Source organism: Sturnira hondurensis, unplaced genomic scaffold (genome assembly GCF_014824575.4).
Source record: "Sturnira hondurensis isolate 20B ecotype Veracruz unplaced genomic scaffold, ASM1482457v3 Scaffold0011291, whole genome shotgun sequence".
Classification (NCBI taxonomy): domain Eukaryota; kingdom Metazoa; phylum Chordata; class Mammalia; order Chiroptera; family Phyllostomidae; genus Sturnira; species Sturnira hondurensis.
The window spans coordinates 139,146-154,366 of record NW_028083922.1 but is presented as its reverse complement, the minus strand read 5'-3'; the positions used below and the strand labels follow the sequence as shown (position 1 = coordinate 154,366).

Sequence of the window (15,221 nt, the reverse complement as noted above, 5' to 3'; positions counted from 1 at the left end):
TTATCAAGAGTAATATCATTCCATGTCAAGTTTTACTTCTAATAATAATGATAAAATTAATAACAATATTTAGAGGTGAATATAAATATTGTTTATAGCAAATGTTTTGTAAAATATTAATGGAATAAAAGGTCTTGATGACCTTAATGTTTTTTATTTCTAAGTAGCTTGGCAATTAAGAGTAGTATGTGAATGTATCATCTTAAAATGAGGGCAGGTTGAAACTGCATATGGAAGATGATGCTGCACAATGTAGAACTTGAAGAATTAGAAAACTCTAAATTGCATTCCTTTCTGATACCACAAGATGGTGTATTCCAATTTTTATAGTAGATAATGCTTTTGATTTTGTTGCAGATATTAATGTACCAATACCTTTTCGTTTATTCAAACTTTAAAAATAAATACATATATACTTTTCTAATTTTTAAAACATATAACAAATATTTGGAATGGCACTCAGAAAGTCTTCTTTTCCTGAAATGTCTTGAAAAGTAGCCAATTAACATGTGTATTTTTAATTAATTGCCTTTTCCCTAACTTTTTGATGATTTTATAAACTCTGCTTAAGTTTCATTCCGCAAGCAGTTCATGAATCTGCTGCCCACAGGAAGCCATTACCGGTCCATGTCAAGCAGGTGCATTTGTTTAAAAGGTCCTGTTTTCCCTTCTAACTGAAGAAAGCTCCCTGACATAAAAATGTTTGTTTTCCCTGGAATCATTGATAATACTCCATTGGTTTTGTAAGCATGAATTATAAGTGCTTGTAATACTTTTAATTTTTACAAAGTTATTTTATAACATAAATATGGTTTATTAATTTTGTCTAAAATCTGTATTTCTTAAGTATTTGAATGTATCCTCTTTTAACCAAATGTGTACATAAATCTTCCTTCTTTTGATATCCAGAAATAATAGGAACATAACATACATAGTTTGGCTGTTTCTTTTTGCCTTATTTGTATTCAGAAGTAATTTCTTTTCAATGTAACTGAAAATAGATTTGACTATACAAGTTGTTTTAATTGAAAACATTGAACACCAGTCTCTGAGTTTCTTGATATGAACAAAAACTAAACAATAAAAATATTTATTTTCTTGTTACTTCAGTTTTAACAAACTGTAGTAAATATCTCTGAGAAATAAAAATATAAATTATTGCTCAGATATTGAATTGGTAACTTATGTGTCCTGTATTGGACACATTTTCAAAAGTAATTAATATGGATTTTTTTAGTATATAATCCATTTTAGTCATGGTAATTTTTTTGTATTAAAGAGCACTGGTAAAACATATCTAAGATATCTCTAAATAATGATATTTTCCCAGTCACTGAAAGTTCAAAAACTGTTTTGAGGACACATAGAATGTTCTTCAGCCTATAACTTAATAACAAATGTAAAAGGCTGCTTTAATGAATGAAAGAATGCAATTTAGAGAATTTTAAGGAGAAATTAGAAGGGTTTAGTTTAAATCTGGATCCTGGGGAAAAAGATTATTCACAAAGAAAAAATTTTCCAAAGCTGACTGAATCTATATTTCATGGAACCAGAAGAATGAGAATAGATTGTTCAGAGACCTTCATAAACCTACTGCTTTCAGAGTTGAAAACTTAATTCTAACAGGAGCAATGTTTTTGAAAGAACCCATTTATTGAATAAGCTATAGGAGTGCAAATACTGCTATAAATGATTATAAAGATTCATAAAGTTCTAAAGAAATTTTCAATAATGTAAAATTTATCTATAAAGCATCTTGCTACTCAGAAGTTAAAAGATGTAAATAAACTTTGAACAAGTACTCCATTTGATATTCTTTTATGTTACTGCCATTCTCTGCAAGCAGATCATCTCTCAGTTTCCATTAATGACCCATATAATGGATGACTGGATGGCTTTTAAAATGTTTTTACATATAAATATAAAATCATACTTTAAAATGAGATGCCCATCTTTGTTTTAGTGTCCAATCTCCTTCCAAGTTAGCAAAGTGATTTTTAAGTCATTTCTTTATGGTAACTCATATGTTTTTATGTCCATAAATGATATTTTAAAGTTAAGATTGTAGTTTGACAAATAATAATTTTACTTCCTTATTTTTATCAACAACTTTGGAGCTCTTAAAGTATAATATCTTCTTTAAGTATGAAGATATTCTGAGAACTGTGTAAATATCACCATATTGTGCAGATGAAGATAAGTGTCTCAAGGGTCAAGTTTTGTTTCCCAAGGTCAAAGATGCCCACTCTGGCACTATTTTAACTATATCATATAGTAAAGGTAGAGATATTTAACTATTTTTCTTGATAGTTTTAATTCCTGAAGTTGCATTAATAACATATGTGGAGTAGGAGTTTCATTTAGATAAACAGGTTGTGGAGATAGGTAATACACGTAGTTTGCATGTGTCTAACGTATACCAAACAGCTATGATTATAATTATTATTATTCAAAAAGTTGATGTATTTAAACTTTGGGGCCTTCAGAAAAGAGAGATTTCCTGTAATAAAGCATTAGTTATGTGGAGGTTGTGTATTTTATTGAAAAATTGTGTCATTACTAACAGCAAGAATGTGATTAACATGGTTTTTTCTTAAAATGCATTTCACAGATGTATTAACCAAAATGGCGTTGAAACTTGTCTGACCTTATTTATTGATTTTTCTAGCTGAAGTGTGGGATGTGTACAAATGTATAATGATGTCCCATGTTTCTCTGTCTCATTGTATTTGCAAAATGCAATACAAAGATATTTGGTAACTGTTTCTTTAAGAGTCAAGTTTCTGAGAGAATTTTATTCTTTAGTTATGTTTATCAGTGTAAATTAATCCAGTCAAAAGCACAGAGTATTTTATTACTTTATTCATTGAGAGAAAAAATATATTTCTTTTTGTCCCATAATTTTTTTCTCTGATTTATTACTTCAAATTCAAAAAATTAACACATACTAAGAACAAACGCCAGGTAAAAGGCTCAGCTAAAATTTAAATCACTGTTAATGATGTAGGCTAATATAATAAAGCATTCATAGAATGGAAATCGAGAGAACAGAGTTCCTCTTTCAATTTAATATTACTCATGTGCATAACTTTAGATAGATAACTTGACCTCTTGAGTTTTAGTTTCTGTAGCTGTAAAATTACAGTGATTGAGCAATAGGATCATTAAAGAACCTCCATGTAAAGTCTTGTCTGTCTGCTGCACTGCTTATTAAATAGTATAATTTTTCAGAAAGATGGCTGCTACAAAATTGAATATCAAGATCAAAGTTGCTACATATGTATTTTGAATGAATGTTTAACTAGCCATTTTCATCTCTGTTGCTTCACTATTGCATTCGTACAGCCCTAGGTCAATTCATACTTCTGATGTATAGATAGCATTAGCTATTGGGTATTTTTAAGAAGACTGCCAATTAAAAAGTATAAATCAAAAGGAAGTGTCACATTATATAACATCGATCTTGCTTATTAAATACATCAGTGTTATATCAAATGTTGCATATTATACTGTATAATTTTTATTCAATTTTATTTTTCATGGGGTTATTATCTAATGTGAGATAATTTTATACAGGGATCATAGTGACTTTTTTATTTGTCTGTACTACATGTGATGTGGAATTCTTGGGCAAATGGCCTGTGGCACCAGAAATTAATTTTCAGGTGTCTGAGAATGGATTAGATATCCATAATCAATTAACAAATAATTTAAACAACAAACATAAAACCAATGTGGTTGATGTTTGGTCTATAGAACAGACCAATGCTAGTCTGTTCTATAACACTGAGTCACAAAATCTAATAGATGCAGTTTGAAGATGTTTTCTAGTTTTTATAGTTTCTACTTGAAGATAGGGCTTTGAGTAGGAACTGTATGAAAAAATGGTTAAAATTATTCTGAATGAACATTAAAATATCATGTAGTTAATTTTAAACTATCAAAGAATAGGATAGCAAGACATATAAAATAGAATTTCCTTCTTAAAAATATAAATACAGACTTGGTAGTAATTTCTAATGTTATATGATTATTTCTGGTTTGGGGATTAATGACTATGTATATTCAACATGAAAGTGATGAACTTAAAATTTAAAAAAGAATCAAACTCGTTACTTTGCATCAGTGGCTGTTTTTAAAAAGACATTGCTAAATATAAATGTTCTAACAAAAATGAAGTTAAATAAGTCAGCGTTTAATGTGGAGCATACTTACAAGTAGATGTCTAATATTTTAAAAATTCTGTGCTTCTCCAAATGCTGTCAGATCTGTTATCGCATAAATATATCTATAAATTAGGAAGTTATTAAGGCTAAAAATGAGTTACTCTATAACACCAGCAATGATATTATTTAGAACATTTATCTTCAAGCTATGTGTTGTCTTATTGTACCCAAAATTTAAAAAATATGTATAGCTTTTTTAAAAAGCAGTGTAAATATAGTCAAATTAATATTTTTAAAGTTTCCTGACCTTCATTTTTTTAAGATTAGAGTTGTGTAAATACAGATTGCCTCATTAATTATAGTGAATATGATAATGAATTTTACTAATTTAAATGCCATTACATGCTAACAGCTCAAAGATTTAAATTTTCATTTTCAGGAATCTTCTATTTGGTTAGTGCCACCCTACCATCCAGACACTGTTTAGTAAACTTTTGAAACTTACTAAAAGGTTTTTAATAATGGTTAGTATCTCTGCGCCTTTCTTTTTTTCTTTTTGTAGTCTGTTACATTAATGTGGTGAAACATTTTTGTTGTTGTTTTCACCCTAAGAAAGTTCTTTATTTAATGACACAGTTTGTGTGGTTTCATCCCTGAGGAGTGATTTGAAGAGCAAAACAGATTTCTTTTTCCCCTCCCTCAGTATCCACCCCCGCTTTTCTTCCTGTCCCCACTTTCCCTTTTCCTGCTTTCTTCTTCCGCTTCTCCTATCTTTTCTACTTGCCTTTTCTTCTCCTCTTCCTTCCTGTTTATTATAACCCAGGAAACTTCTGTAAACTGCACTTGGGCTTTTCAAAGCCTATTTCATAGTTCCATAAAAAGACATTTTATAAAATTCCAATCATTATACGAACTAGGAAAGATAATGTGTCTCTATCAAATGACGTTAGAACTTTATTTTAAAATCAGACATAGTGATTTTTCAGCAACATACTTTATGATATTACTAAATTCTTTTAATTTGATATGTTGAATCAAAACTCTTGCTCAAATTTAACACTTTTCATAGTTATTGTGAAGTATTAAAAATATTCTAATATTCTATAAGTGGGAAGAAAGTGTCACAGTTGCTTTATTGGTAATCTAACCTAAGAAAAAACTATTTTTTACGTATAGTTATATTAACAGTTTAAAATAGCACTGGCAAAATTCAGGTGATTAAAAGAAAAATGAATAAAACTGATAAGTTGACACATAATCAAGTTTATTGATCGGTTAATTAAAGGTTATTTGATTAAAATTTTTACTTTCTCATGCCTTTGTAAATATATAAAACTTAAAAATTGTAGTGGTCAAGTTATAAATTTACAATTTTCAGAATTTCTAAATTTGTAATTATAATTTACTTAAGATAATTTTAAATTATAAAATGAAAAACTGAGTATATTATAAATATAATTTGCATGAGATAATATTAAATTATGAAAGATGAAATTTTCCATATTTAAATTATAAAAGATAAGAACTCTGGGGAATTTTTTAAATCTACATTTTATATTCTTCAGCATTATGAATTTTATAGCACATAAAATTTGTTTAAAAGAATTTTATATGGCTTTATGTATGGTCTGAAGTTACATATAGTGTACTAAATACATATTATTTTTTAACTTACTAGAAATAAAATTGTGTAATTTTGTGGTTGAATGGGTATGTACATTTATAAGATTTTTTTCTGAGAAAATCATTCTGTCCATACTCTCTTAGTATGGACAGTAAATATTAATTAGTGCATCTATTCTATGATGTTTGAAACTAATATAATCAAACTGTCTAAAATCCAAATTTGCCAAGAAGAGGGTGCTATAAATTATATAACATTTGGGATATTTATTACTTTTAAATGAAGGTTTATTTCAAACAATTAAAAATTTATTCACATCTTATAACATTTTTAAGTGTCAATGGCATCAAGCTCTGACCATGTTATGTTATCTAATCAATTCTTCTGTTAAATGTTTCAACAGAGAGCCAAGACTAAGTTACCTCAAGACTATGTATTCCTCCCCCTTTTGGAGTCAGATTTTTCCATTTCTACAGTGTTGTCATCATCACCATCTTCATCATCATTGTCATCATGTTCTTAATAAGTACATCTAATAGTAGGTATTGAGCAACAAGAAACACTGTGTCCCTATACTGGCTGTCAGGTGCCATAAATCTTTAACAGAAACATAATTCATGGATTTCAGAACTGTGTAGTTTAACACAATAAAACGCATGACAGTAATTCACTAGTTATTGGGGAATTCTCATGTTGCATTTAATCATTATCCATTACAAGTACTAAAACAATAATATCTTTACTAATTTCATGTTATTAAACAAAACCAGTTTTCCTATTAATTAATTTGTATGCAATGTATTTTACTACATAAAAATTTTGAAAAAAATTTTAACCAATTGGATTAGAAACACTTAAAAATAAGAATTAAGTATCGGAGTCACATGTAGGTATTGTTAGTTCAGTGAACATTTAAAGAACATGTGTGTACCATCCATACCATGAGAACAAGATCTCTTCCCTTTATGATTCATTGAGAGGCATTCATACAAAGCCTAGAGATCAGACAGAAAAACATTAAAATGAGTTAAAAATACCAAGGAGACAAAACTAAATTGAGTGAAAATAATGAGCCTCTTCAGTGGGTAAGCGATTCCCAAATTAAGTTAAAAGTTTAGTCATGTCCTCAGATAAGGGTTAAAAATGCAAGGTACCAGGCTCAGGAGAAAAACTTTGGAGGTCCAAGCAGAAAAGGCAGGTATAGAGAAAAAAGAAATAGGGCAGAGAGAAAAGAGGAAAGCTGAGTCAGAGAAGTCACACTGGGAAAAATAGGATATTTGGATTTCACCTATTTCTTGAATAAGAGAATGCCATTAATAACTGGAATTTAAAAAATGAAAATGAAAAAATGAAAAGCTTCATTTTACATTATTCTGGTAGAGATGATCCTTTAAGGAAGGAATAGGCTAGATAGACATGGAGTTAGGAAGATCACTAGGAAAATGATTTAGGAACCCATAAAGGAAAAATGGGTATAGCCAGGAATGAACAAGAAGGTACAAGGGGAGGGTCAGAAGTTACAGAACTGGTTACCAGGCTGTCTTGGTGGAGTTTCCGGTGTGAGCTGTGGAAAGTGACATTCCCTCCCTCTGACTCAGTTTTCTTTGTCAAAGAGATGCCTGTTTTCACTGAAATATTAGTCATAAAATATTTGTCCTGAAAGATTATACATGAAAAATATTTTTTAAACCTAAGCATATGTGGTATTAAATATTTTCATTTTGTCTTCTTTTGGTATTAGCTTAACTTGACCAAAAGCACAGTAGCTAACACTTAAGGCAAAAACCAAGTTTTCATATCCACCATATTTAATTAAGCTTATTTCATTATGTGTTCATATCACTTTTTGAAATTGTATAGATTTTTCATACTTGTTCACATTTTTAGTTGTTTTCTACCTTCTTAGTTGTTGTACAGAAAAAGCCTAAGTCTCAGTCCTTCTGAATTTCAATAACAATATATATACAACTGGTTCATGAATCTGATTTATATGTAACTTAACACAGGTATATCTCAATTAGCTGGAGAGGGAGACCAACAAAATTTTGTTTCACAAATATGACTTTGTAATGGGAATTCTGAGGAGCTTGTAATAATGAGGCCCAGATAGACTGATATTCTAGACAACCTACTGCTGATAAAATGAAAATTTAAAAAATATTTTCTATGGTCATTTTTTTCTTCATATGATAGAGTATCACCTCTCAGTTATCAAGCTGATAGTGACAAAGGAGTTAATATTTCTCATGGACTTTTTAATGTACTCCAATTTGTTATTTCATGATTAATTCATATTTGATTTGTAATCATCATCAATAGTTTTACAGGCCTTATCACAACTGCGTATAGTGAATACCAGAAATTATTTTCCATATTTTTATGTCTGTGTGAGTTCTATTTTTGTTCTGTTTTGAGATGCACAATGACAAATCTGTGTTTAAAGAAAATTTTCATATCTCATGTTGTGATCTAAAAAGTGGTAAATTTCTTCTATTTTTTATAACAAGAATGGATTTCTGGTTATTGATTTGTATATATGTGTTTGTATTTAAATTTTAAGGTAGATATATGTGTTATGATGCTAATTAATTTTACAGCTGAAAATCTTTTCAAGCTATAAGGAATATATGCATACCTAGTTGGCAATTCATTTCATTATTAAGTGGAGATTTTCTTTAAACTCATCCACCTTGATAAAATATTTTAATTATCATGTGTTGTATATTAATAGTGTAACAATTTGTTATAATCTTTGTATTGACATTTTTCAAAAATCAAGGCTGTTATGTTGAATTGTCTGTTGAGAATGATTTCAGTATTGTTCCTGGACAGTTGCAGTCGATCTGTTTTGTAATATTTCATTTTCTGTGTTATTCTGTAGAGGTCCTTCTGTAGCGCCATGGTAGAAGAACTGAGGATGTCCCTGAAGTGTCAGCGTCGGTTAAAACACAAGCCACAGGCCCCAGTTATTGTGAAAACAGAAGAAGTTATCAACATGCACACATTTAACGACAGAAGGTTGCCAGGTAAAGAAACCATGGCATAAAGCTGGGAGGCCAAACACCCAAGCACAAACTGTCGTCTTTTTTCCAAACAATTTAGCGAGAATGTTTCCTGTGGAAATATGCAACCTGTGCAAAATAAAATGAGTTACCTCATGCCGCTGTGTCTATGAACTAGAGACTCTGTGATCTAAGCAGTTGCAATGATCAGACTTGATTTACAAGCATCATGGATCGACCAAGTTACACGGGGTTATACTGTTTATCATGGGTTCCTCCCTTCTTCTGAGTGAATGTTACATGCGCATTTTGTGCCTGGTTTCAAATGCAGTCCAGTAAGAAATTACAGGTTCCTTTTGAAGTCCAACTGTTGCCAGAGATGGAATGTACATGCCCTGAGGGTAACCAGTAAAAAAGTAAGAATAAAAATACTTGGAATCAGCAAAAAACTGTAGTGTTACAAGAAACAGTACAGTCTTCTGAACATCCAGATTATAGAGGTGGTGATGTAACTAGCCCTCAACAACTCGGTACAGCAATCATCTGAAATAGACAATATGTGTTTATAGAATGTGAAAAATGTAACACAAAACAAATCTGAATTTTATGGCAAGTGGAATATAAAGCATATCTTCATCAGTGTTTCCTTTCTTTTTGCACAGTTTGTGTCACTGATTGAGGTAGAAATGCCAATTACCAAGGCAATAATGTTCTTCTTAAATTCATCTGCAGGAAATTTAACATGTAATGCTACCAGATTCCTACCTATTTACCTACTCTCTCACCCCAAATGCCCTTTCCCAACCCCACAACAAGAATAAAAAGCAACGGCTGGTTCAGAGATTCTGAATTTAAAAAATAATAGTTTGCAATCTTTGTCTTATGTTATAATAAAAGGCTAGGTATTGATAGTTATGTGGAAGATGGAAGCTTTCATTTTAACGTTCAGAAATGTTCATTCAAACCCTAGTTCCTGCTATAAATGAACTTGATGGAGCCTGGGTAGATCTCGGTGAAAGGAAAAGGGGACTGGTCATTTGTAGAAAACTATGTGCAGAGAACTTTGAAATGGACTGCATTTATCAATACAGTCACAATGTTAAATGAACAAAATTCTTGAGCAGTTTTTTTTTTTCAAAAAAATGTTCAGGTTTATTTGTGGAAATGCAAGATTTCTATGAAAATAGTTTTTGTATGGAAATTTTTGTAATACTTTTTATCAACAAAATAAGAACATGTGTTTCTGTCAGGGGTGTGATGTCAAGCATGAATGGTAGTGCGTGTGCACCACCAACGTTTGGTGAAACCTATTTTTATCAAGAAAAAAAGGAATCATAGAAGAGAAATATTTTCAAGTTAGATAATATAAAAGTTAGGTGCACTACCACCACTGCTTACCATGCCACACCCCTGGCTCCCACGAGGCTGATAACATACTGTAATGAACAATTGTGTGTAAAATGGTAAACGACACAGACCTCTTGCCAACATTGTGATGACAGTTGAGTGCACACAGTTTGCTGTTTGAATCCAATGCACAAAATTGAAAAAAAATCATTAAAATTATGTCCACTTCACTTTCATCTTTGACTTTTATTTTTCTTGTATATGTATAAATGGATGCACAATATGCTCACTGCATTAAGGGAGTGCACTTCCTCAATCTTACTCAGTCATCAGGGGTGGCCGCATCCCAAACCCCCTGGGGAAGAGAAGAAAAAAGCTTGAATGATGAGCTAACTCAGACAACTCAGGAGTAGATAGTAATCTTTAAGTTTAGGGAAGTTTAAGTGAGAAAGATAGTAGTTCTGGAGGCAACAGTTATCGCCATATCTCTTCCATCACTTGATGTTGACTACATGCGTAGGGTTACGTGGGACCGGATAGTGATTGGTGCTGTTATATTTGAAGTTGAACTGATGTCCAGTTTAAGACTTCCTTGTGCATTGACAAGTCAATGTAATTAAGCAAAGGGAGAAGAAGTGATTGGCTGAGTCTCAACAATTAGTAATAATGTGTGTGGCTTAGATGTTAACAGGCTAACAAACCTTTTATACTTAAATCACAACTTCTAACATAGAGTTTACTAAGCAAAATAATAGCCATTTTTTGCTACAATACCTGACCAAAAAAGAATTCTGCAAAGTGTTTCTTTAAATTCGCAAATGTTTCATAATCAAATTGCTAATATCTAATTACATTAGATATTAAATATCCAAGTGTTAAAATTTCTAGTGTCTGGGGAATTTTAAATTAAAATTCATATTTCAATGATAATTTTGACTCAAAATGTAATTTTATGGAGTTATACAATTCACTGCTAAAAATCTTAGTATGTTTAGCAGTAAATAACCACATATAACATTTCATAAAAAATGTTCAGATTTTTAACCATCAAATTCTAATCAGATTTTAAGGCACTTTTTAGTTTTAATTGTTTATTAAATGAAATAACCTCAATAACTGGCAGAAAATGACAATTATTTTTGAGTAGACAAAAATAGTTCAGATTTTTGATAAAATTTAACAATTATTTGAAGTATTAAATTTAAAAAAGTAAGAAGTTTTAAAAACCTGCTGTATTTTATCTATAAAGATCATTTTGAATATACAAATAATATATACCATTTAATTTTATCCATTTTCTAAAATGTTTCTATAGTATTACCAAAACAAATATTTAACTGCTCATCAGGGGATTATACATATAGGAGACACTGTTCTTAATTTTAATAAAGTCTAGGTTATTTTCAAAATAATTTTAATCAATTTCTCTTCTCTCTCTAGAAAGACAGTATGTTGGAGTAAACTTTAGTCTCTAGTGTAATTCTCAGATATTAAAAGGAGGGGGAGAGAACAACCATTCTAATCAACAATGTAACCTGACTCCAGGTAATCAATAGGGAAACATATTCCCAAATACATAACTCTAACCAGGATGGAGCACTAGTGGGCTTTATTCATATATACACAACTAGAAAACCCAAACTAGACAAAAACACCAAGGATTAATATGCATATACATCACAGTTAAGTAACACTAACAACTTTGATATACTGAGGTAATATATTCATATATTTACAATTGAATCACCCTAGCCACCACTATGCTAACCACTAAGGGGATGTATTTTATTTTACAAATATGGAAAATGCATAATGATCTTTTATTAATTATATTGCCTCAAATATTTTGAGACTCATATTTTTAGAAGAAAGTTTTTTCCTAATTAGATAAACTTACATACTAAACTAAACACTAATTATTTTAAAGTAGTTTAGCAGTCTAAAAATTGCTTTTATTCTGCTCTCATAAAAATATTAATTTTGCTGAGTATAGAATGCTAAGTTGAAAATAATTTCCTCAGATAAATTTGAAGATACTGTTTCATTGATTTCTTACTTCCCATCTTCTGTGGACAAACCTGAAATCATTCAGATCTCTGATTCTTTGAATGTGAGTTTTCTTTCAAAATTCTTAGTTGGTTGTTGTTGTTTTTTCTTTTATTTTTTAACCGAATCTACCTTCATCTATTGTGCTGGATGCTTGCTGAATTTTTAAATTCCGTTAATGTCCTTCAATTTGGAGACAACTTTGTGACCTAATGTTTTGATGATTTTCTTTGCTCTGGTTTCTCTAACAGCTACTTTTACCTTAACATTAGGGCTCCTAAACTGTTGAGTCTGAATTTATACCTTTGCTTCATAGTTTCTCATTGATATACTATCTATTTTTCACATAATACACTGAGCAGTCCATTTCTGCCTAATGTTTTAATTTCTATGGGATCTTGTTTTATGTCTGCAGTATCTGCTTTTACACCTCTGAAGTCATTAATAACATCTTTATGACATTTCTTTCTTTCTGAAAAGACATCAGTTTCTTCCCAGTTGTGTTTTCTCTCTGCTTGCTTGGATTTTCTAACATCCATGTCAGCTTTTTTTCATATGTTTATTAATTATTAGCATCATGTTAATGATTAAGGGGGCAGGAATCTTATTTGGAAGGTGTATATTCACAGAAAGGTAGGGGAAGAATATTGATCTAATTTGAGGTTTATGGCAACACAGCCTATTCATCATAGATAGGCTATTTGTTGATGAATTCTTCAAAATATCCACATCTTTGGATCTTTTTCCCTTGGACTTTCTAGATTCCCCTGAGAAATATTTTTAAATTTCTTGCCTGGAGATTAAATCCCTGACTGCCAATGTTCTGGTAATCATGTGTTAAGAGATCTTGAAATCAATGCATTGCATTCAGAGAGACTAAGATCACTTAATCAACCTGTTTTATTTTATTTTATTTTATTTTTAACTTTCTTTTATTTAATTGTGGTTTATTTAATGTATTTTAAAAATATTTTTTATTTATTTTTAGAGAGAGGGGAAGGGAGGGAGAAAGAGGGAGAGAAACGTCAGTGTGTGGTTGCCTCTTGTGCACCCCTTACTGGGGACCTGGCCCACAACTCAAGCATATGCTCTGAGTGGGAATCAAACCAGTGACTACTTGCTTTGCAGTCCAAAGCTCAATCCACTGAGCCACACCAGCCAGGGCTAATTTATTTTTTTAACTTTGTTTTTTTTACTACTTTTCAACTGTGGTTGTCCCCATTTTCCCTTCACCATTCTCTCCTGTGCCAGCAGCCACCCTCACCTCCCCCCATATCCTACATTCAGTCCTATGCCCCTCCCACCATTGTCTCTGTCCATGAGTCCTTTATACATATTCCTTGATAGCCCTCCCCTTGTTTTGCCATTATCCCCCTTGCCCCTCCCCTCTGGTTACTGTCAGTTTGTTCTTTATTTCAATGTTTCTAGTTATATTCTGCTTGTTTATTTGTTTTGTTGATTAGGTTCCACTTATAGGTGACTCATGTGGCATTTGTCTTTCACCGCCTGGCTTACTTCACTTAGTATAGTGCTCTCCAGATCCATCCATGCTGTTGCAAAGGGTAGGAGCTTCTTCTTTCCTTTTGCTGCATAGGATTCTATTGTAATCACCGGTTCTAAATTTAATACTTGGTGTTTCAGCTGGAGCCAGTATCCTTTAGTCTGGACTTCTTTCTTCTTCTTTTTTTATAATACTTCCTTATCCTTTGCTGAGTTGGTAGAGAACAGGCTCGCAGGGGTAAAAAAAAAAAACAAAAAAAAAAACGGAGAACACAGGGGTCCACTGTTTTCAAACCACAGTTATTAAGTCCTTCTTGTATTCTCTATCCTGTACTGCTAATTATGAATGTACATTGTTCAGCTGATTCTTGTGCCTTCGTGATGTAAGTGCTTTGGTTTGTTCTCAGCTTTTCATACTGCCCACTGGGATTCTATTCTTTTTAGTCTTTTTAGTTGACTATCACTTGTTAATATGATTTCTCCTAACAAAAATATTGCTGAAATTTTCACTTCTTGTTCTCCTTATTGTTGGATTGGTATATATTTTTAAAAAACCTCTCTTGCTGTAATTTTTATGTTTGAGTAGGAAGCAAAATTTGATACAAGCATTTGATTCTTCACTCTTTAAATAGTTAAAGAACCTTTTCTTTAAAGAAAATATTATACTGAAATCTAGTATAAGAAGCAAATAAAAACTAAAACTACTGTGGTTCAGATAAAGTGGAGATAGAACAGACCTTGCTCTTATAATTGCAAAGAATTTAATATTGCCAAACTTTTCTTGTTACCAAATAATTTTTCTAACTCTATATGTCAAGAAGATACTTTCATAATAAAAATTAATTTTACAACATGGAGCAAAGGGATATTTCTGTAAATGGGAAAGCTTTCTATTTTAGTATCTATCAAATAATGCTAAATTTGGAAGCCAAGGTCCACTGAGGTCATTTATATACTAAGGGCTGAGGTCTGATTCAAAACATTCCAATTTCTATTTCATAAAGCTCAAGAAGCATGTGTTACAATGTGGATAAGAAGCTCTTTCTTAGCAAATCATGCTGAACTGTAAGATTTGAATATCCTCTTTATTGTATTGTTTTATAGTGTACCTTCCTTTCTCATTTATTATAAATATAATTTTTAAGAATTTGAAAGAAATATGTCCCTGCCTTTTTACAAAGGACACTTTGTGTTTTCTGACCTTCCCACTATGGATTTCTATAATGGGACACTTCAGAAATATAAAACTCTCAATTACTGTAGTTAACTCCGAGGTCAGTCTGTAGAGTGTAATATCTAATCATTATAAATACATTGAACAATGTAAAATTAGATATTTCACTAACCTTCGTCAAAATTCATAAGTGAAATGAGGAAATAAAAAACATACTACACATATGCTCCTTCCATAATATTTTAAAATATTTTTAACACTACCTTATATCTCAGCTTTTAATCTGATGTGTTCATACGGTTTGAGATAGCTGCTATAGGTCCAGCCATTGTATTTACATCTGTACCAAGAAGAAGGATAAA

General features: G+C 31.0%; 1 protein-coding gene across 1 annotated transcript in view; it reads left to right on the top strand.

The window, feature by feature from the left end:
- The window catches only part of GRIK2 (glutamate ionotropic receptor kainate type subunit 2), a 589,700-nt gene extending 579,347 nt beyond the window's left edge, over positions 1-10,353 (top strand). The window contains exon 17 of the mRNA XM_037059704.1: positions 8,672-10,353. Within this exon, the coding sequence (XP_036915599.1) occupies positions 8,672-8,836 (165 nt within the window). The 3' untranslated portion in view covers positions 8,837-10,353. The remainder of the gene's footprint in view (positions 1-8,671) is intronic.
- The last annotated feature ends 4,868 nt before the right edge of the window (positions 10,354-15,221 follow it).